The following is a 22,428-nucleotide window of genomic DNA, read 5'->3' as shown; positions in this document are numbered from 1 at the left end:
ATATCACTTTTTCCCAAACCCTGTTTTTGTAGTTGCTAAGAGATGTTTATACAACCAGGATTGAGATATGAGACAACTTCTTAATTAAGATACGGTACAAGATATGTGACAATATTTGAAGACTCCCTAGGCTAATTCAGAAACTGCAGCAGGTCCTCTCCTGCCTGCAGTAGCCCAGTTTGTAAGTGGTGGCTTGTCTAGTAGGGATCTGTGGGAAATGTGACTGGTTGGGTTTTCATTTCGTGGTGTGGTTGTTTGGGTTTTTTTCTCTGATTTGTTATCAAACAGCTGTTCTCTGTTTCCCTAGCACAAATAATTCAACAATGCTTACAAAGACTGTGGAACTACCTGGTGCAGTTATAGCCTGTCCCTCAGTAGCACTTTTTTATGCCCCACCTGCAGGCACTTGCTTATAGGTTGAAGGGAAGCAGGGGGCAGATGTCAAAGAGCTGTTTCGTCCCATTCTCCCTCTTGGCTGTCAGGAAGGACATTTTTTCTTGGCATTTTTCAGATCACTTGTTGTAAAGGTCCTAAATCATCTTGTTTCATGGTTACAGTTATAGTCCCTCAAGGGAAAACATCTATCCAAGCAGATCAAAATTAGATTTAGAGGAGATTTTCTCACAGGAAACAAGTTAACAGTGTGAAATTGTTTGCCCAGTTTTGGATGTATGCGGTATTCTTTTTCACAATTCAGATATGCCACAAGAATATTCTGTTGTTTTCAACATTAGCATTTCTACCTTTTCCCATGCATTTTTCTGTTAGACTAACTATTGTAGTGATATAGTGATATATATCCTCCACTTTTACTAGTGGAGGATATATAAGTTCCAAATGTTTTTTGTTAATATTTCTGGGAAGAGAAAGGGATTAAAATAGAAAAAGATAGAATAAGGAACCCGACCATATTAAATAAATATGACTTTATTATGTCAAATACCTGGTTTTGTATCCCACATAAACCTTGAAATAGTTTTTCAAGAAAGTTCAACAGTAAAATAATGACGATATGCCGTTTCTCAAATAGTTTATTTTCATTCTTTTCAATATAGAGATGTTTAGTTTTGAAATCAGTCTTATGTCCTTAGTTTAAAAATCTCTGTAGACACATTGTACTGTGTTACACTGGTTATATTTGGCTGGCCTTACTGACACTTTAGAAAGTGCAAAGATCACAAGTGGTGGAAACTTAGACTCAATCAATTTAAGGGAAACTTGCCAAAATAAACCACAGGCCATCAGAAGAACATGAGGTAGTTAACGTAAATCTTGGGAAAAAAACATACATAAAATCCTGTATTTGAAAAATATCTAGAATTATGGTCTTCCCACACAATAACAGTTTTGATATATTTCAGAAGTCAGTGAGCATATTAATAATTTTATGTGTGCTGATACAATGGATATTGGCACATATGATGATAGTGCTGAATAAATTAATTTAGCCACTGAAGCAAAGAAATGCTTTGTATAAAAACCCTCAGTTTTTCTGGTAAGTATGCTATGAAGTCCTTTTAGTGTAAAGAAGAAGCTATCAAGGCCATGGATCAAAATTACACCTTTTGGAGCTTTGAGTAACCTGGTCTAGTGAAAGGTGTCCCTCCCCACGGCAGAGGGGTTCTAATTAGATGATCTCTAAGGTCCTTTCCAAACAAAACCATTCTATGTTTCTAAAAATCAGTGAGAAGGAATATATGGAAAATTGCTTTTTCAGGAATTCTGATAGCGCTTTTTGTCAACACATTCAGAGATTCCCATCTTCTGTTAGATTTTTTCTTTTTTTCTTTTTTTGTAAGTTTAAAATCATATTAAGTTCTAGGTTGTGGACAGTACTTGGAAGAGAAACCCTAGAAATGGTGTGAAAGACTGGAAGACCTGCCATCTGGCTTTCTGTGGTAAAACAGCCTTAGACTGGCTGAATGGCAGGTGTTGAATTCTTATTAAATGCATTAATTATTAATGGCTTTCAATTGTTCTTCAGTTACACAGAGCTTCTGTTAGTATGTGCTGTACTCTGAGATTAACAATGTGTAACTGATTTATGTTTACAATTAGCAGCTTTTCTGGAGGAGGACAGAGCTTTGTGATTATCTGGAGGGGGTTTTGGGTTTGTTTGTTTGTTTTTGTTATATATATTACTCTTGAGTAATACAATCCCTCATTGCTTCTGTTGTTGCTTTCCACTGGTTTACTGACAATGCAGTGTTGGTGGCAAAAAAGGTACAGGACAGCATGGGCAAGTTGAGTCTATTTTTTTCTTTTATTTGCCTCTGACTGGAGCAATACTCATAAATTGCTGTTTTATTTATTATAACTACTAACATTTTTCAGAGCAATAAAAGCTCTCCACTTTTCAAAGACTTCTCTAATCCCTACTGCTATCAGATCTTATGTTCTTCTGGGGACTGAAGTTCATTTGTTTTAGTCTTTGGTACTGAATATCTGTCTTTAGGCATTGGTACCTGAAGGACCTTTTCCCTTTAGAGTGAATTAGTCTGGTTTTTTGTCATAATTTAAAGCTGGAAAGGAAGAGAAGATTTGGGCTTCTAAGAATGCGGTAAATCCAATATTTTAGAGAATGAGGGATCAAACAGAAATATAAGCCATTTGGTCTCCAAGAAGAATTACCCATTTGGTCCATGTGGGTAGCAGCAATAGTAGCCACAGCCAACAGTGGTGCCAGAAAAAGAATTGAGAACCAGCCTCATACATAGATGTTATAAGGCATTTTTAATAGAAATACCCTTTCTATGTGTTGACATTTGGCTGTTAGATGTTACCAGACATGCCCTATAGTGACAGCAGATGTTGAGTTTATTGTTCTGTTGGATGAGGAAGGAGAGCAAAAAAAAAAAAAAAAAAATTGTAGATGTTATCAAAACCATAAAGCATTGTTTATGGTCAGGTTTTACATAATCTGAAATGTTTTACTTAATGAAGATTCGAACATAAGTGATGCATCTTGAGATTTTATTCACTTAAATAGTTTCACTGAATAAACAGTAGCAACTCTTGAGTGAGGTAAAATACATTACCATTAAGAGGATTTATTTGAACAAACTGAAGGCAATTTGAGGAGGTCAAGGAAGCTAGTCTACCTTTATGTTTTTTAACTAGACTTTTTTCTCACTGCACCACTGAAGTGTTGATGGGAATAGTTGTTAGCAATATTCATCTCATAACTGATACCTTTCACACCTTTAGTGGAAGGATAAATGTAAATTAAGATTAATTCATGTTAACCATCATTTCCATTTCCATTACCATGATTGATACAGCTCAGCTGGTTTTGTGAAATGTGAATCTCCTGAAGCTGAATAGGACAGTTAGGCAGGGACCTACCTCTTTTAGGTCCTTTGGAAATGTAACAGTTGTCCTATGCTGCCATCTCTAGTGGTGTGGAGTCTGCTATGCTTTGCAGCATGGAAAATTGATCTACTGCAAGAATACAGGAAGAATATGTGGTTGTTTTCCAGCTGCAGTTAGGTCCATTCACAGACTCATGCTTATTCAATTTTCTAAGATTTATCAGTTCTCTTTTTATTCCAGCTTCAGAAAAGCAAGGTCATATTGTCATGAGAGAACAGAAAAAACAAGATTCTTCTTCATGTGTAATTAAGTTCATACTCTTTGTTCTGCTCATCAATTCATATACATCTTCTAAGAATCAGCTTTCTTAGCAGGTGAATGAGTCCCTTAATAGCGTATTTTATAATTTGAAGCATTTAAAATTACCAGTATTCTGATTGCATTTGCATGCTGCGTATATGACATACTCTGAAGTGACAGATTTTTAAAGAGCATTGCAAATACATCTCAGCTAAAAATTAGTCCACTATACTGCTGTTTTACATAAGCTTTTTTAATTGTGCAACTGATGTATTAGGTGCTAACTTACTGTCTTCTTTATGTTATTCTTCAGCTTTTCAAAGCACCTTCCAAGTGTTTAATTTTGGATTTTTTTAGAATGCTGTCAATTTGAAGTCATCTCCTCTAGAAAAATGAGTTCTTTGAACATTTTCCTCTAGTATATTAAATGTTGTAGTAAGCAAACTGACAAGTAACAGGGTTTAACACTAAAAATGTTAATTGTCACACCATAGCTATTACATTCATTTTGCACATAATAATTATTTAGCAATATAATTGAATGCTGGAAGACAACAAAAAAAAATCTGAACTTAAATTTGTGATAGGTTTTTCGTATGTCCTTACATTAGTTTTAGCTGGATCTACATCAGAAGTTTTTTGGTTTGCTTTGCCTTTTGTAGCTGTTTGAGATCACGGTGCCGCTGTCCCACGGCCCCAAGCCCGTCACCGTCAGTTTCGCCAACCACACATCCTGCCGGTGCATGTCCAAGCTGGATGTGTACAGACAAGTCCACTCCATCATAAGACGTTCCTTGCCAGCAGCACAAACTCAGTAAGTATGAGGCTTATCTTTCCTTTCACATTATGAGCAAGCCTATATAATTTAGATTTAAAATACTGCTGGGAAGTTTTCATAGTTAGGATAGGCAAACTATGCATGGTCGTAGCAGAATGCATTCTGCAAGGGAGCTGCCATTATTTTTAACAAAGACAATTTTACTAAATTAACATCACCTTTCTACCCAGTACATAAACTAGAACAAGATGATTTAAAACTGAAGAATAGCATGTGTGGGATTTGCTGGATGAAAGAGCTGCAGTCCAATTGAGGCTTAAATAAAACATCAGCAAAATCAATTTATTTTTAAAAGAAAAGCTAAAAGTATCTTTGTAAATAATTAGGAGACAACATTTATCTCTCAATCTATATTGTCATATTTTAAATGCTTTTTTTTAAAGGCTTGTTTTTAGGGAACCTTTAACTTACAAATCTTTTTTTACATCTTCATGTGCCACAGGTGCATGTAAAATAGAATGGAAGGTGAAATAAAGGGTTAATTGGCATTCCATAGAAGTAGCATATCGATTTTTTTGTGTGTGTGATTTTGAATGAAAAATGTCACAGAACAATCTGGCACCAGAAACTGAATTTAAGTTATTAAAACACTTGAAGATCTCCTTCCTTAATTTAGAGGTTTGAGTGATGATTTTATAATGTATAAATATTTAGGAGGTCAAAAATACATAATAGACTAAGAGTTGCTTTGAGGAAGAGTCAATAACTAGAAGCCAAACTGGAATAAATTGACAGTCTTAATAAGGTGAGTGAGGAGAACAAATTTCTCAGAGGTGTTAAGCATTTTCCTCAGTGTTTTCAATCTGTTTAAGTCTGGATGTTTTCTGACATGTTCCTAAACATAGATTATATTCTATTTGAGTTTAAGTTATTTAATTTGTTCATCAAAACATGGATCATAAACAGAGTCTTGGAAATAAATCTATTAATAATTAGTTTAATTACATAATTAACAGATTATTCAAAAAACCAAACCCAAGAGTCAGTAAGAAAATCAAATACAACAAAATTATGTTGACTCTCTCCAGCTCCTCAGGTTTCTAAGTTAAGAGCAGTTGTAATGACCTGTGCAAGAGTTTATTTTAGCCAGGAAACAGCTACTTGTAGTTGAGGGAGGTGAGAATACAGGTACCAGACTTGGACCAGCACTCACAGGTAGCTGTTTGTCGTATGACTAAGAAATCACGCTTCAACAGAGGTAAGACAACATAGTACTAGATCAGAATATATAAAGGTCTTCTCTACTGTAACTTAATGTATTTCAGTTTGTAATCTGTGGCTTTGTGCAATAAAACAGGCAGGAGGGTTTGGTTTTTGTTGTTGTTTGGTTTGATTTGGTTGGTTTGGTTTGGGTCTTTTTAACAGAATACAATGTCTGTAGGTTATCCATACTATTTCTCAAGCGGAATTGGAAGGCAGGCTAAAGGAGCCAAGTGAGGCTGCAAGAGTGAGATCATTATTGGGATAAAATCAGGAAGCACTAGTTTGATAAAACATGAGGTGAAGCAGGGTGATGTTAAACCACAGCAGTCTTTACAAGTGGAGTGATTTAATGTATTGAAGGGGAGTGGTTTGCTTGAATGATCATCACAGAAGAATATCCCAGCACCTGCATTTTTGAATGTGTGTGTAATGGTGCTCAGGGGAATGAAAAGTGCATCACATGTGTAATATAGGTGTTGTCTTAAAAGATTAGTAGGATTTTAGAAATACTACAGAAACAATGAATAAATTACACAGCCCGGATACATGAAGTTAGGCTTGACTTGTTCAAAGATGTAATGTCAGCTGTGGTGATAAAGAAATTGCAAGCCGTGAAGATGAGATAATACACATAAATATTCTATCAGTGATTCACCAGACAGCTCAGTGCACTTATTCTTTAAAAAGGCAACAGCTGCTGTTTGGATTCCTTGCTTTCTTTGGTACCACTACCTTGGCTGCAAACTGTAGCAGGAAAAGAGGACTAAAGTGTTAACTTGTTTATTGTCTTTATTTTTAAAGTGAAGAGACATCACTGCTGAAAGTCCAATTCTATATGTTCGAGAAGGCTGGCCAGAATGAGTGACTGATGAGAAAGTGTCAGCTAATGGCACATAACTTTCACATAAAGTGGAACAGAATCTGATAAACTGATTTTATTTTTTAAAGTTTTGCCTACAGAATTAATTCCAAAACTATTATTGTTGCCTTTTGACATCTTAAATTTGAAAAAAATTATGTACTTCAAAAAACTATATGGAAAATGATGCCTGTTACCATGCAGTATTTGGCATGCAAAAGAATTTTTATACTTGTCTGTATGAAACTTATGTTCTAAGGTTAGGTCTGTTTCAAAACAACATCAGCAAAATACAAATACCAGCTTCTAGAAGTAGGAGCTAAAACTTGAAATATGAGAAGGCTTCTTCAACAAATAGTTGAAAATCTCTCTAGTGGGGAGAAACTTTAGTAGCAGATTTGACAGGAATAAAAAATAAAATTATTAATGGGCTGACACTCTTAGAAAGATATTTGCAATGGTGAGAAACTAAAGCAATCAACAGCTAAAATATTTTTTTTTCTCCTTGAGTTCTTATGGTAGTAAATCAACAGCATTTTTAATTTTGCAGGTGTCATGTGGCAAACAAGACCTGTCCAAAAAATCATATTTGGAATAATCAAATTTGCAGATGTTTGTCACAGCATGATTTTGGTTTCTCTTCTCACCTTGGAGATTCTGGTAGGCACTTTCTCTTAAAGCATCAAATGTTCTAAAGAAAAGAAGTTGTAGTAATTATTTGTATCTTTTTCTGTATGGGTGCTACTATTGGTTGTTGCCTGTCTTTTGACATATGCTTGTTTTTGAAATACCATAAAAGGTATGGATTTGCTCATTTCTTCAGATAAAAATAGGTGAAAGAGTAGACACAAAATTCTGGTACTAGTGGGACTTCTCTGCTGCTCTTCCAGACACATCTGAAGGATTCCATATCTGTGGACCGAACAAGGAGCTGGATGAAGAAACCTGTCAGTGTGTCTGCAAAGGAGGCGTGCGGCCCTCGAGCTGTGGACCTCACAAAGAATTAGACAGATCATCGTGTCAGTGCATGTGCAAAAACAAACTTATCCCTGCATCCTGCGGGCCCAATAAGGAATTTGATGAAGAAAAGTGCCAGTGTGTATGCAGAAAGACCTGTCCTAGACATCAGCCGCTAAATCCTGCAAAATGCATCTGTGAATGTATAGAATCTCCCAATAAATGCTTCTTGAAAGGAAAAAGGTTCCATCACCAGACATGCAGGTAAAACCACAGTTTTTATTTATTTTTTGGTGTTTAAGGCCTAAAATTTTGGGTTGTGACAGTAGCTGTCTTGTTGAATTGCTCTGTAGTCTTAAGTGAACAGTAAGCTTGTTGTCAGTTCAGTTTTATCTTCTATGACTTCTATAATCTCTAAGAGGAAGCTGCTAGGCATAATAAGTATTCTAAAGCATATTTAGTTTCTAGTGCTCTTGGACTGCTTTTGGAACTTTCCTTCCTTTTCCTTTTTTTTCCTGATGAAATGTAAGAAATTAAAGAATGTAATTAGTTGGAATAAATATATTGCTCTATATATATACATTTGTTCATCTTCATAAAGAAAAGATGTCAAATATAAGTAGTGACACTTGTGTTGAAGTCTCTAAAATGAGGGAAAAGATTATTAACTGGTATTACTTGTTTAGCAATAGTTGGCCTTTTAAGTGATGTAGAAGAGTTGTTAGAAACATCAGAAATTATTTCTTCTCTATAATTCAATTTTATGTTTGCAGAGGAAAAGAAACCAGCCTGGTTACATAAGCTTTACACATTATAAAGCCTTTGCACTATAGGTTTCACTTTCTGCAGTGCTACAAATATAAACCACCTACACTTTAAAAGAACATTCACAATTGGAGAAGTCAGGCACTTAAGAAGCTAAGAAATGCCATAATAAATACCTGTTGTCGATTTCAATATCTCTGTTGATTTAAAGACTTAATATTTGAGGGAGGAAATTAGGTTCAGCCTTTCTCTGCTGTGTTGTGGAGAAAGGTTTATATATGTTGTTACTTTATACCTCTAGAACCAATAGTCCTGTAGATGTTAGCACTGTTAGGGGGAACAATCTCCTTAAGAAAAGACTTAGCATAGGTTTCTCACATTTTGGCTCTGTCCAGCACAAGCTGTCTCTAAAATGAATAAAAATCCTGCAACATCCTTTTTATCTCTGAAAGATCCCAGCATCAATTATACAATTTAATTTATATAATAAAAATATAAAATATATGAATGATACAAATTTATTAAAAATAAATAGAAATACCACTCTGTTTAACTTTGTGCTAGACCTGTGAGCCCTAGACATAAGCATAATCCTGTAGTCATGTCCTAGACAGCTCCCTGTCCTACAAGTAGTGCTTGTAGCTTTTGATTTTGAGGCACTAATATTTTTATGCACTGTAGCTAAAATGCCCCTGCCTCTACTAGTTACACCCTGCTTCAGATGAAAGGAATACAAAATCATCTACAAAGCAGAGGATGGGAAGAGAAAAAAAGCTCTCAGCATACTGCTTTTTAAGGTGATTATGCTGTTTATCTGCCCAAGAAGTAGCATTTCCTTTTGGTTCATCTGTGGAGTTGTTAGACTGCCCACAGTGACATTCTGGGAATTCTGCACAGCAAAGACTCACAATAATTGACCATAAAGAAGAAAGTTGCTGCTGCTTTGCCCAGCAGTATGAATAGTAACTAAACATCTATCTTAGCTCCAGCATGCTCAGCTTGTCCTCTTGAAACAGACCTCTGTCACATGGAACCACTCAGTAAACAGCATTCAGACCAAATCTCTTGAAAGACCTGGTCTATTGTTCAGCAGTTTCCTAAGGAAACCACATTTATGTAGTTACAATGACTCTGCTGCTATTCACCCTGTGCTACCACCTCTAAAATTTATTTTGGTCAGTTTTGGCTGGGCCATATTAACTAGGAACTTCATCTGCTAAGCACTTTAGAGGAGAGGGACTTTCTTGCTCTGTTGAAATAACCCAAATAAGGATAAGACTGAAGTAACCTGACCTTGATTGGTGCTAGACACAAACTCACATGGGAGAGGTGCTATATAGCACTCCTAGCTGTAAGTTGAAGTTCACAAGGAGGCATGAATCCTAAACAAAGTGAACTCCTCATGCTTGATGCTTGCATGACTGCTTTTCATTGTGTACAGACATAGGTGTGTGGAAGAGTTTGGTTTTGCCTCTTTTTCTTTTTAGTTTATTTCATTTTACTATCATTCAGTACATTAAATGGTCTGAACTTTCATGGCAGAGACAGCAAAAAAGTGAGTGCAGTGTTTCATCCACTGCATCTCTGTGGAGTACCTTTTTCCCAGAACAGGCCTACTGCTGGTTTGCTTGTTCACTTACAATATTAGATCCTTTCACAAACCTTTTTGTTGCCTTTTACCACTGTTTCCAAATTTTTGGGGGAATAGATCAGTAGGGGTTTGAGAGATTCCCATGAGCTGCTACACTGATGTCAAATATCTATTAAGTGGCACAAAGTAATGTTACTCCCTTAATTACAGAGACCACAGTGGTGAACTAATCTGTGATAAATGACAATGAAAACACTGAACATGATGTGACTAGTTAATAAATGTCCCATTTGCAGTCTTCCTCATTCCTTATCGCTTTCCTCATAGCCAGATTCATTGGTTGAACTGGATGGTGTGAATTCATGTAACTGTAGTGCACAACTCATGTCCTAAACAAATTATTGCAAAGTAGTAATTTAGTATCCAGAACAAGCACACAACATACTAACTTATTTGCAACAACAATAATAGTAGCCGCAAGCCTGAAACAAGAATTACCTAGGGAAGAGGAGAGTCACACTGAACAATTTAGCGTGCTGTATATATGTAAGTAAGAGTTATCATAATAGATCATAATATCAGTGTTTCACAAACAGGCATACATTACATTAACTGTGCTGAAATTCAAGACATATACTTTTGTCTTTTGACTCATTGCCAGTGTCTGAAAAAATCACAGACTTGTACTTTGTCTCCACTATACACCAGAAAGTATTTAGCATTGTTATTGTAAGGTTATTTTGGGTCAAGTTCTTGTTTTAATAGAAAAATTAAATAGGAAAAGGAAGGGTTCAGGGACAACCAGAGATAATATCTTTGTATAAGTTCTATTTTTCAGTCAAGGAGTTGGTGAGGAAAACTTCTGCTGCTGAACAGGGAGATGAGATTTGTTGTTCAATGCTTCATTTCTGTTAAACTTATTTTAATTGGTTAGACACTAATTTTGTTCTTTCTCCATTAAGATTTATCAGAAACATGACAAATAGGCTCTGATTTTTCTTCAGAATGCACACAGATGCAATATGAATGCAGTTATATTCCCACTGGCTCAGAGACTGGGTGTGGGAATTTGCAGCTTGAAAGGAAGTATGTTCTCATTTTCAAGATCAGAGTCACAGTGTAACATATGTAGACAGACCTCTCTCAGGCTTATTGAAGTAGTCAATAAGATGAGAAACAGTCCTAGGTAGGAGGGTGATAGATTTGGTTATCATCTAATTCTGGATTACCACTTCCAGTTTGCAGCATGCAGTAGGTTATAACAAACCAATCTGAATACAGAAATATATCCTATTTTCAAACTAAAACTTTAAAAAATACTACTCAAGATTAGAATGCAACTACAACCGGCATTTATCACACTTTTTTATCAGCAGTGTGATAAAAAAGATCTGTATGTATCCGTTGCAATAGAATAATTTCAGTATCATTCATTATTGTTTCATTGTCTTTTGTGAAGAATAGTTCAACTAAAATTGTTGCAAGAACATAAGTTAAAATATATATATTTGTAGGAATTAAATATTCTGTTGAGAGAGGGCAATGTGAAGGCACACAGGTTTCTGCTCCAGTTAAATATAAATGATCATGTTATATTAATGCCCACTTTTTTCCTCTTTCTTCAGTTGTTACAGACCTCCGTGTACAGTGCGGATGAAGCGCTGCGACGCTGGGTTTTACTTCAGTGAAGAAGTGTGCCGCTGTGTACCTACATATTGGAAAAGACCACTTATGAATTAGCCAAGAGAGCACTACTTGCTACAGTTGGTGTACATTTTTCCATTAGAACAAAAGAGCAACAGAAACTTTGCTAATATTTGGAATTAAATGTTCACCAGAGACCCTGTGGGGCTTTCAGAGATAGACTCGTGCTTTTCTGAAGATGTGGAAAGCAAATGTAGAAAACAACTGGGGTTCACGTTTTGTAAAGAACTCAATAAGGACTTATTTTCTGTCAATGACCAAACAGCCTAGGTTCTCCTTCTTGTGATTTTTTTTTTTAAGAGATAATGACTATATAATTTATTTCCACTAAAACCATCGTGCAGCATTTCTGTTTATAGCAGTAACAATTGTTAAAGCTCACTGTGATCAATATTTTTATATCATGCAAAGTATGTTTAAAATAAAATGGAAATCGTATTATATATAATGGTGAGAATGTTTAATCATCTGCCTAAAAAGGAACTCAGATTCAGCTCTATTTTCTGGATTCTTAACAGGGAAAGAAGCAGTAAGGAGAAAGCACTTTTATGAAGGAAGGCTGCAGACATTTTCTTGTACCTGTTGTGTTTGCCATTTGCAATAGAGTTATACTGAGGGCTTTTTAAGCCAGTGGTATTTCTGTCTCTAGAATGAAAATAACAAAGAAGGCACAATTAATAACAAGGAGGACATCGGAGATTCTGTACATTGCCATAAGGACTATGTTTAAAGCACAGCAGCAACAACTCACATTCCAATATAGTCATCTACTATTTTATTTCTTGGTGTCATTCCCAAGGAAAATTATAAAATGATGTCTCTTCAAGGTTATTGGCATGAAAGCAGAAATACCAAGATTGTTTTTATTTAGTGTCACAGGCTACATTGTAAATTTTACAGCTAAATTTTTCAAAATGCTTTGATGAGCTTTACCCTTACATAGTCAATCAGATCTCTTGATCAACATATACAGATGCAAATATATTTTGAAGGGGAAAAAATATATTCCAATGGGGACATGAAAGGACTTATACCAGTCTGCTGTGGATTGACACAGTCTCGAAATTAAAAAAGTCTCTTTCAGAAAATATGAAATCAAACATCTACAATTTTAAAACAAGGTAAGATTTTTAACTTGCATGGGAAGGGCAATCTCTCCAAAATTAAAATATATCAGAAGTTGGAAGGAAGTTTTTTACTTACGGAAACTTTGGTGGGTGCAGAGTGGAACAAGCAAAGCTGCAAAGCAAGATTTTTGTGTCAGGAGTGGTCAGATCTCTAAAAATAATTCTGCTGGGTCTAAGCAGCTGTTCTAAAAGTTATTGATGAAATAGTATTATAGTCTAGAACGTTGTCCATGAGGGGTTGCTTTTCCAGATTCTTTGTATTTCATAGTTCTTAAAACTGAGTTTTAATTACTCAGTCCCCATTGTGCGTTGAGGCAGTGTAATAGGATGAGAGATACTTTGAGACTTCACGCTTTTCACTGTCTGCTTGCTATGCTCAGTATTCTTCCTAGGAGACCAGCTATTTATTATCCTAATAGAATAATAGGGTGGAGTTTAGGCATGCAAATACTGAAGAATGTCTTTATCACTATATTGCTTCAGCTATCAAATGCAGGTAGAAACGTGGATGATGATTTTACATTGATGTACAACTTTAGCGGTTATAACAACTCACACTTCCCATCAGTAGGATTAGTAGTCATGCAAATCATCAGTGTCTAAATTGGCAATGTCGACATAATAGCTAGAGGTTAATGATAAAATTTAATTCAGTATTCAAAAAAAATCAAGCATCCACTTCTGTAAGTTACCTGCTTGAAGGGAGCCTAAAACACCTTAAGAAACAATTAAATAACAAATTGGATCACTGCTGTGACTTGTATTGGTGAACCGAAACCACTACCCTTTTATAAAGACATGAGGGGAAAAAACCTCACTGTAGGTGAAAATTTTAAATTTCTGTCCCAGCCCAATACAGAAGAGAGGCAGTGCAAAGAAAGACAAACCAAATTGGCACCAGGAACAGAGCCCAAGTAAACAGGTATCTAACTAACAGATCAAGAATGTACTTCCAGTTATAAAGCAGAAGGGCACAAGTGTAGGCAGAACACAATCTACATTCCATCAAGTAATTCCACAGAGATTATAAAAAGTGCATGTTAAAACACTATATAAATAAAAAAAAACAAACCCTACTAAACTGAGCAATGATCAAATGTCCAAATTTTTTTAAATGAACCCATTGTGGCTAAGCAGGTACTTGCATTTCTACTCAGTGAGCATACCACACTCAAAAATGGTAAAACCCGTCTGAATAGGGAAGGGAAGGCAGGAAGTTCAGAAACGAGCCCAATGAACAAGGAGCTTCAACTTTATCACAAACACTAGTGTTCAATATTAATTACTTTCCTAAATGCACATTTTGTCTTGTTCTTAACTTTCCAAGTATTGAAACTTTTGGGCATAAATTATGCCAATCTAAGTAAAATAAGATTTATAGAGAGCAAATTCCTGACTTGTAAAAGTTACCACAAAATCAGGTTTGTGTCTGAGCAAAGTGAATAGTTAACCATTCACAAAATTATGTAGATGCATAGAATAATACATACAAGCAGTTGGTAATGTTTTCTTATAATCAGAATCTCCAGTTCTACTTTCCATGAGCATATTTTTGTAAAAATGCATTATACATAACACAAACATCAGAATTATTATCATTACTAGTGGATAGACTCTCCAGATTCTATGTGATGTGATTCCATTTATCTCCATACTGTCATGAAATAATCTGTAGAGCAGGTCTTCCTTGCATTTATTACATAAAGTAGCTTAGTAGGTCTACTCCATTTTCAGTTTTGAAGTGATGCTCGATTATGATCTCTTTGAAATTTTCATCTTCACTTCAAACCTTAATATTCTTAAAAAAATATAAAAATACAGCTCAAAATGAGATTTGAAAGATAGATGATAATTTTATATGCAAGTTATTCTGCACTAACTCCAAATAAAAACTTTTATTGTTATTTGTCTAAAATCCCCGTACCTTGTTCAAAAACTACAAGGTGGTTGGGAGAGGGAGAGTGCATGTAACTGCAGTAAATCACATTTAATAGTAAACAGACTTATGCTTGCATTTCATCAGGAATTTACAGCAGTTTCTGTACTCTTTCAATATTGTACACTAGGGAGACCATAAATTCTGCAGGGTAAGCCCTCTTTACCTGCACGACCAGAGGGACATGCTATTTACAGTGTGAGTGTAGTTAGTCAGCTGACATGTTTGTTTAATTCACGATGAACAAGTTGATAGTAAATCAGATCTCTCAGCTCTATTTGAAAGACCAGCATGAAATCTTGCATATGTACTGTATCATCTTGAAAGGCTTAGTGTGAGGATTTCTTTCAGTATTCTCATTTTCAGTCTTTAGATCTCAGTTACAACTCAGCTGCCCTTGAATTTTAGCATATCTCCCATTTCTTTTAAGCATAACTACCTATCACATCTATGCCAAAAGACAGGAATGGAATAATTTATGCAGTCAGTAAGCTCATCAACAGATTAGCCTGAGGAATAGAGTGTGTTCTTTTAAATATGATTTCTTTTAAATTTAATTTAAGGATATATTCTTAAAAGATTGTGATATAAATGTATCTAATTTTGCATCATTTGGAGGTACAAATGGTTGCTGTCTGGTAGAAAAGTTTGAAAGTGGTCAATTCAGAATTTTCACAACTTTTTAATTTAGAAAACGATATAGGATGAATTCTTTCTATTACAGGGTTTTGCTTCCTCAAAGAAAATAAAAACAATAGTTGAGAACATATTTAATACCTTCTTTTTGTTCTCTTTCTCTTTTGCTTTTGCATTGCAGATAAAACTACTGGAAAAGAACACAGGACAACCTTCTAATTGAGTGATGAAATAATAAGATCAAATGGACCAGGTATTTATTTTTTAATTTAATTAATAATAATGGTTAATAAGAACTAATGAAGTTAGGCCACTTAAATACAGGTTTAAGACTCCACAATACACTAGAGGTCTCAAAAGCTCTGGAGAGATGAAAACCTTTTTATAGAACACGTCTGCACTCATTTTACCTATACTTTCTTGTCCAAATGTTGTAATGGAATGTGGACAGTAGAAAGCATTAGGAGGTCACCAATTTTACAATTCAAAGTTTAAAAAATTCAGTAATTTATCATTAAAAATCTATAGTCTGGATCTGTGAATCAGGGGACCTTATTTCAGCTTGAAAATGTACTGAATTACAAGTAGCACATTCCAGAAAAAAATAATAAAAATCTTAAAACACAGTGCTTTGCTCTTTTGTATAAGCATTTCTACTTCTGATGAACAATGACAAACCTCTAATAAGCGTATATTACCATTTATTTCCTTTTCTTCTCAGCAAAACCCTGTCATGCAAAAGACATCCTGTAGATCAAGATATCTTTCCTGATCCTGAGTAAGGATGTTGTATCCTTTCATGACAGTCACTGACCTTTCAACTGCATTTCAACAAACTCTTATCCCTTTTCTACATTTATAATCAGCTGTATGTAGTCACCAAACTTTTCCCCTTTGCTCTCTTTCTCAAATTACTTCTCTTAGATTTCTGGACCATATCTCAGTCTCCCCGTAAGAACATCTGTATTTCCCTGTCAGCCATTTCCACATATCACTGTTAGCTCTAACCCTTCTATTTCACTTTTATATCCAATCTCTCACTAAAAATCGCATTACTTTCTCCTCTTTTATCATTAACACCACTTTCTTCTTGCTCTTAAATAATTGTGTCAACACTGGGGTTAATCTTGTTTTAGATAGCTAGAGTTACTCTTCATTACATATACATGAAAGCAAGTGTTAAAGTCTGAAACTTCACATTCCAAGTTTGCAAATCCAATCTGTCCAAGCAAATAATAATAATAATAATAATAATAATAATAATAATAATAATAATAATAATAAAGATAATTACAGTTGAGAGCTCCCCTAAGCAAACTTGCAAAAAATTATAACAGATACATTGATCACTCTTGCAGATACCACTTGAAACAGAAAGGATAATTTACAAGGAAAAAACCAATTTATAATATCACTCTCCCAGTAAAAAAATTCAAGCTATAATTCTGCTGGATTTTGCATTCTACCCCTGCAGTCTAACAGTGCACTTACCCAGTCCTCAATGTCCAGCGCAGCATTTGGAACTAAATTCAGCCTTGTTATTGAGTTTGTGTTCACATCTCATTCATGCTGTGAGGGGAATAAAATCTTGGGTTCAAGGGCAGGTAAGGAGACTTCTCATATATCCCACAAAAACCCTGAGGTCTCTGCTCCTCCTCAGGACAGATGTTCCCACCACCTGCTTTACAGCATTGTGAAGAGAGATGGAATGGGGTTATGGAATCTTTCCTAGAAGTATAATGCCATTTTTAAGGATAGATACTATTTGTAAGCTTAAATCCTATGGATGTGCTTTTCACTAGCCTGCACCCTGTCCAGTAATTTGGATGCAGAACACTTTTGGGTCAGTGTAGTCCATGGGGTTGCAATCAGAGTAGATACTATTGGTTTCAGCTTATCCAGTCAGTTTTTCTTAAACCATTTAAGAGATACTTATTTTAAAGTGCATCAAATAACCCCTAACTGAAGCATGAAAATACCTTGGACTTGTATTGCTTTCAGAAAGAAAAAAAAAAAAAGCCCACAAAAAAAAACAAACCCTAATCATATGAGCAGACACACTGCCTGGAGGCTTAGTTTGAAATAAACTCAAGCAAAATTCAGATAAGTGTTTAAAAAACAAACACTGAAATATGTTTCTGATGTTAAATCAAGTCAGTAACATCCACTAGAGGAAGAACTAGTACTAAGATCTAACTTTGCTTCCAAACAATAAACAAAATACAAATATTTGTTTTATGTAGACAATAATATTTTATCAAATGTAATTTCCAAAAATAAGAGAATGAGTTTTCAAATGCATATTGGTGTTAACTGTCAGGAAACTAAAAGGCTGTGTGACAGCACACTTGTGTATTTATTTGAAAGAACAGGCTGTGCAGCAATGAGATGTCTCGATATTGCTGCATTATATATAAAAGATCAGTATTCTTTTGAAAGATTAATAGTAGTAGCTTACACTTTAGAGAATCCAAGTGGTAGAAATTTATCTATTCATTCAGTACATTGCTGCAATAATTTTAAAAACATTTCAGCTTTCATAGGTCTTTATGTTTCTAAGATGTACAAGTTAACATTTCCTTTTATGTCATTGTTCTTTGAAACATGTAAGTACATCTTATATTTTTTAACTGTAACTTAATTTGAAAAGTAGTTCTAAAATAACTATTTTTATTTCATAACTCTAACAATGATAAACAACCAGTGGGTGGATAACTTCACCTTTCCTAGCCTACAGTCAGTTCAGTTATTCCCTCTTATCTCCAGCCAGAGTCCTGCAGAACTGTGCTCATGGATTCCTAAACCAGCATCCTCTCTCTGAGTGGTTTCCAATTGGGAATGCAGCTGCAGCCACCAGTGCTGACAGATTCTGGCTTCTTCTGTGACTTACCCATCAGGCAGCTTCTAGGGCCAGCTTGGAATGATGATCAGCTGTATTAGGGGCTTCCTCAAACTCCCAGGAAGAAAAATTTATTCTCAGAACAGTAAAAAATAAATTAATTACTAAATAAATAATAATCTTGGCCACTGAGAAGAATATCAAGAAGAGGTTAGCTAAGGGCAAGTCACTACCATACATCTGCTGGAAGAGGCTTGTTGCTGACATCACTGATTCTTTCTTCTGATTTGAATGGTATTACTTATTTCAATGGCATCACTGTAAGACTGTGATCAGTCTTCAGAGTAGCAAGGCCTGGTAAATGTCATCGAGCACTCTTGCTCTTTACAGGTTTTTCTAACATCATGGATTACTGAAGAAGGGAAGAGCTACATTTACTCAGGAGTATTTTACCTGAAAACTCCAGGTTTCAGAGATTGGTAACTATAGCTGTTACAACTCCCTAGCTTGAGAAGACATCATCCATAAGTTTTGATCCTTTTCCATGCAAAATGAAGCAGCAGATATCTACTGGGATTTCTTGGTAGCTCTCCCAGAGAGAGGCAGAAACACTGCGAACCTCAAAGCATGCCTCATGGAAAAAGGACTGAAAAAATAAGATGGAGAAAAATTAAAATCTCACAATTTATGAAGGGTTAATTAAGATTAGGAGCATTTGAAACAACTTCTACTGACAGCAAAACCATTCATATGAAGTTTGGGAAGTTGTGAAACAGACAGATTAAACCAAATTGTGGTCTCCACTGTTTTGTCCCTGCCATGAGAGTTTGCAACACAGTAAAATGCCACAGCAAAACATAGCTAAACCTTAAGCATACTCACCAGTCAGTGCTGAAAATCTCTTTCTCACTGAAGAATCTGTAAAGAAAAAGATGAAAGGATACATAAAGGAAAAATACACAATGAATCAGATTCACAACTGATTATATAATCACTGTATGCGATACCTAAGTCCTAAACTCAGACTGAAAACATTCCTCTTTAATTTGCTCCCAATTCATATGAGATAATTTCTGAAGTAATTTTCCGTAACCTGAAGATGCACTTTGGCAAATGCCTAGAATGCAGGATATATACCTAAACTCTGTCAAGGCATGAAAACTAATGACTTCTCTGTTTAATCTGTGAAGTAAAATTCAGTAGATACTCACAACATTCTAACATCTTTATGCTCAAAACTCAAGTAAAAGGTTCTCTTAGTTCTGTTTAAGTTATTATTTTTTGTATGAAATAAGTAAGGAAGATTCAAATCAGAAATGGAGAATGTAATATTCTAAACTAGTGTGGTTGACTTGACCAGGATTCCAGTACTATTTATTTGACCATCGTGTTCTTATAACAGATGCAATGAAACTCCACATATTTTTGTATTTTTGCTGTGATTTCAATAATTTGTAGGGTAAATTGACACAGTTAGAACTTGTTTATACTTAAATTTTCAGCTGCCTTGCCAGGTGTGCACTTGATTATTTTGGAGTATTCATTGGTTTACAGTGCTTATTTAATGATTATTTAATACTTTCTATATACCTCAACGAAAGCAATACATTTCCATTTCCTAAGCTCATCTTTGTGTGTAATAAGGTATAACCACTAAAATAATTCAAAAAAGAAAACCATTTTGAATAAAAAGCCTCTTTACTTAAACTTCAATTGTTTAAAATCTATTAAAGACTTAAATAAGTAGTGATTTCACTTATGCCAGTAATAAAAGTCTGAAATCCTTCAAACCATCCAGGAAAATCAGAGATCTGAAAGGCAAAATACTACATTATTTATATACATGAAAAGTCTGTCAAGCGTTCATCCCCAAGATTGGCAGTAATTTCATGGCAAAAATTTGGGGCTAAAGTCAGGGCAAGTTTCAATTTGAAGTGAGTGGAGTAACACACTTTCCCCTTTGGCTGGCTGTGATGACCTGCCCGTGAGTCCTGCAGAGCCCAGGGCTGCAGCTGTTCTGGGCGTTTTGGCCAATTCGCGCGGTGAGCTCTGTATCTTCCACCCACGTGACAAAAGATCTTTCTTCAAATAACTTCTGTAAGGATTTAGGGATGCTCATGCAAACCAAGAAGACATTTTAGTATAGTGCTTGGTATGAAAGAATGAAATGCACTTGTGTACTTGTGTATTCACAGTGCTTAGCAGCAATACCAAGTCATTGATCCATGACATTCTGGTGGGATGATTTCAGGTGATGAATGTTTAACTTGTTTTACAGATGTGAGAAAAAAGGTGGGAAATCCGTCTTTTTACTTCCCATCACACACTTTGAATACTAAAGAAAATACAAGACTCTAAGGAAAGGGCTGGATTCACAAATCTAGCAATTTTCTTAGTGGGCTTCAAGACTACTTAATCTGAATTTATGAGAGATAGAGATCTACACACTGACCATGAAACTGTGTTATATCTTATTTGCATTGTTTCTGATGAAGCTGTCTACTAAATGAGAAAACTTTTAATTTGACAGTTTCTTGCAGTAAAAAAATTGTGATTGAGGGAACTAGATAGTGTCCTGCTTGCCTGTCTTCAAGACCCAAATTGTAAATTGATACTTAACACTCACGTGTCCAAATTTATCTTAGCAGAAATGAAAAAACAAAAGTAATTGGCTTCAAAGACAAAAACAACATTCAGGAATTGATGAAAGCTGATCTGTTCTACCTCTAAATCCTTGAAAGTTTGTTTTTCCCCCTTTGATAATGTTAATTTATCCTTATTATTTGCATTGCCTACATTTTTGTCTTTACATCCAAATAAAACAATCATTAACCTAAAGTGTCATCTGCTGAGTAGAAAACTACAAGCAGAGAAGGTTTCTCAGCTGGATCATTCCATCTGCTAAGACACACTGTGCATGAGAAAAGCATCAAATATGCCCTTAATACACTGAAAAATAATGTTACAAAAGCTAATTTATTTCTTTAGTTAGAATTCTGATACATTCTGCTTTACTTCCAAATTACAACAAACAGTATGCATTTATAACAGATCTAATCTCCCTCTCATGCCAAAATACAGAAAAAAAATGTTAAACATACTCTCTAGAAATACTTAACTACAAATAAGACAGAGAGCACTGCAAGATTTTCATATAACTCCATAAAACATCATTTCAGTACTATTAATCTGTTTTGCACATTTTCAACTGATGAAAAAATGTATTTAACTGAAAAATAAACACAATAGAAATAGTTTTATCTTGCATAAGCCATTTCAGACCAGAATTCAGCTGTTTTCTAAACAGTCCATAAACAGCAGACTAATTCCCATGACATAATGCAAATGAGACGTATCCTGTATTTCACTACAAACTTTGATGAGAATTAAAAATGCTTCAAATTCTGCACAACCAGGTCCTAAAATCTGGTATCCAGCACTAGTGAGACAGGCTGTGTCACTCTATTATATCTAACTCATATATAATATGCAGTTTATATACAGTCTGAACCCCTATAATTTTTACAATACAGCCACTGGCCATCTTTTCTGATCCATTTCTATCCTTTTCCTGCAGCTACTGTTTCTGTGAGAAACACCAGTATCTTCACAAGAGCAGAGCAACAATCTCCCTTCTGGCTCAGCTGGCTTCATGCATCCTTCTGTATGGAATCTCATAACCCCACATCTATACACATCCAAAGGATCCTAAAAAATCTTAAGAAGTATCAAAAAAAATCTGTATTGTGGTCCAGAAAAGGGGAGTTGCCTTTGAAAGTCAGGACGAGAGACAGTGAGGAAAAATAATGCATAACAGTCCTGGATCTGTAGTAAAACCATCTGTTCCCATTCCCCCAAGGGTGTGCCAGAATTGTGGCTCAGTAAGGCTATTTCTTTTCTTCCCATTGCTTTCTATTGAAATTAATTATTTTGGTCAATTTGTATGGAGAAATAGATCTTGAATTCTAACATGCTTTAATTGGGAAGTTCTTCCCAGGCAGAATTTAAATACTAACATCCAAGTCAAGTAAAAAGATGCTTAAACTATAGCATAGTTCTTGGTGGCCTCTCAAAATTATGTCCTTTTTTCAATGACTGATCAAGAGAGTAGGTATGTTCTTATTTTTTGTTAAAAGAAAAATAATATTCACATAGAAGTATAGAATATAGCTGTTTTTTTCTAAATATTAACAATAGTTGCTAAATTCCTACAGATATATTTTGATAACTGATAAAGTTTATATTATATATCTCCATAGGAATAAATAGATAAATAAATAAATATGAATAGATATACAGTTAACTAGATTAAAAGAAAAAAAATCAGAGAGATTTTGAAGGGGAGTCTGGGGTAAAACTGT

At 35.0% G+C, this 22,428-nt stretch overlaps 1 protein-coding gene across 2 annotated transcripts in view; it reads left to right on the top strand.

Moving 5' to 3' along the window:
• VEGFC (vascular endothelial growth factor C) overlaps positions 1-11,955 on the top strand; it is a 63,649-nt gene extending 51,694 nt beyond the window's left edge. For both annotated transcript variants that reach the window (XM_053975631.1, XM_053975630.1), the window contains 4 exons: positions 4,275-4,426; positions 7,063-7,172; positions 7,403-7,733; positions 11,451-11,955. In XM_053975631.1, the coding sequence (XP_053831606.1) occupies positions 4,275-4,426; positions 7,063-7,172; positions 7,403-7,733; positions 11,451-11,565 (708 nt within the window). In that variant the 3' untranslated portion in view covers positions 11,566-11,955. The remainder of the gene's footprint in view (positions 1-4,274; positions 4,427-7,062; positions 7,173-7,402; positions 7,734-11,450) is intronic.
• The last annotated feature ends 10,473 nt before the right edge of the window (positions 11,956-22,428 follow it).

Source organism: Vidua macroura, chromosome 4, assembly GCF_024509145.1.
Source record: "Vidua macroura isolate BioBank_ID:100142 chromosome 4, ASM2450914v1, whole genome shotgun sequence".
Lineage (NCBI taxonomy): Eukaryota > Metazoa > Chordata > Aves > Passeriformes > Viduidae > Vidua > Vidua macroura.
The sequence above is the reverse complement of the archived record's forward strand: the minus strand, read 5'-3'. Positions and strand labels throughout refer to the sequence as shown.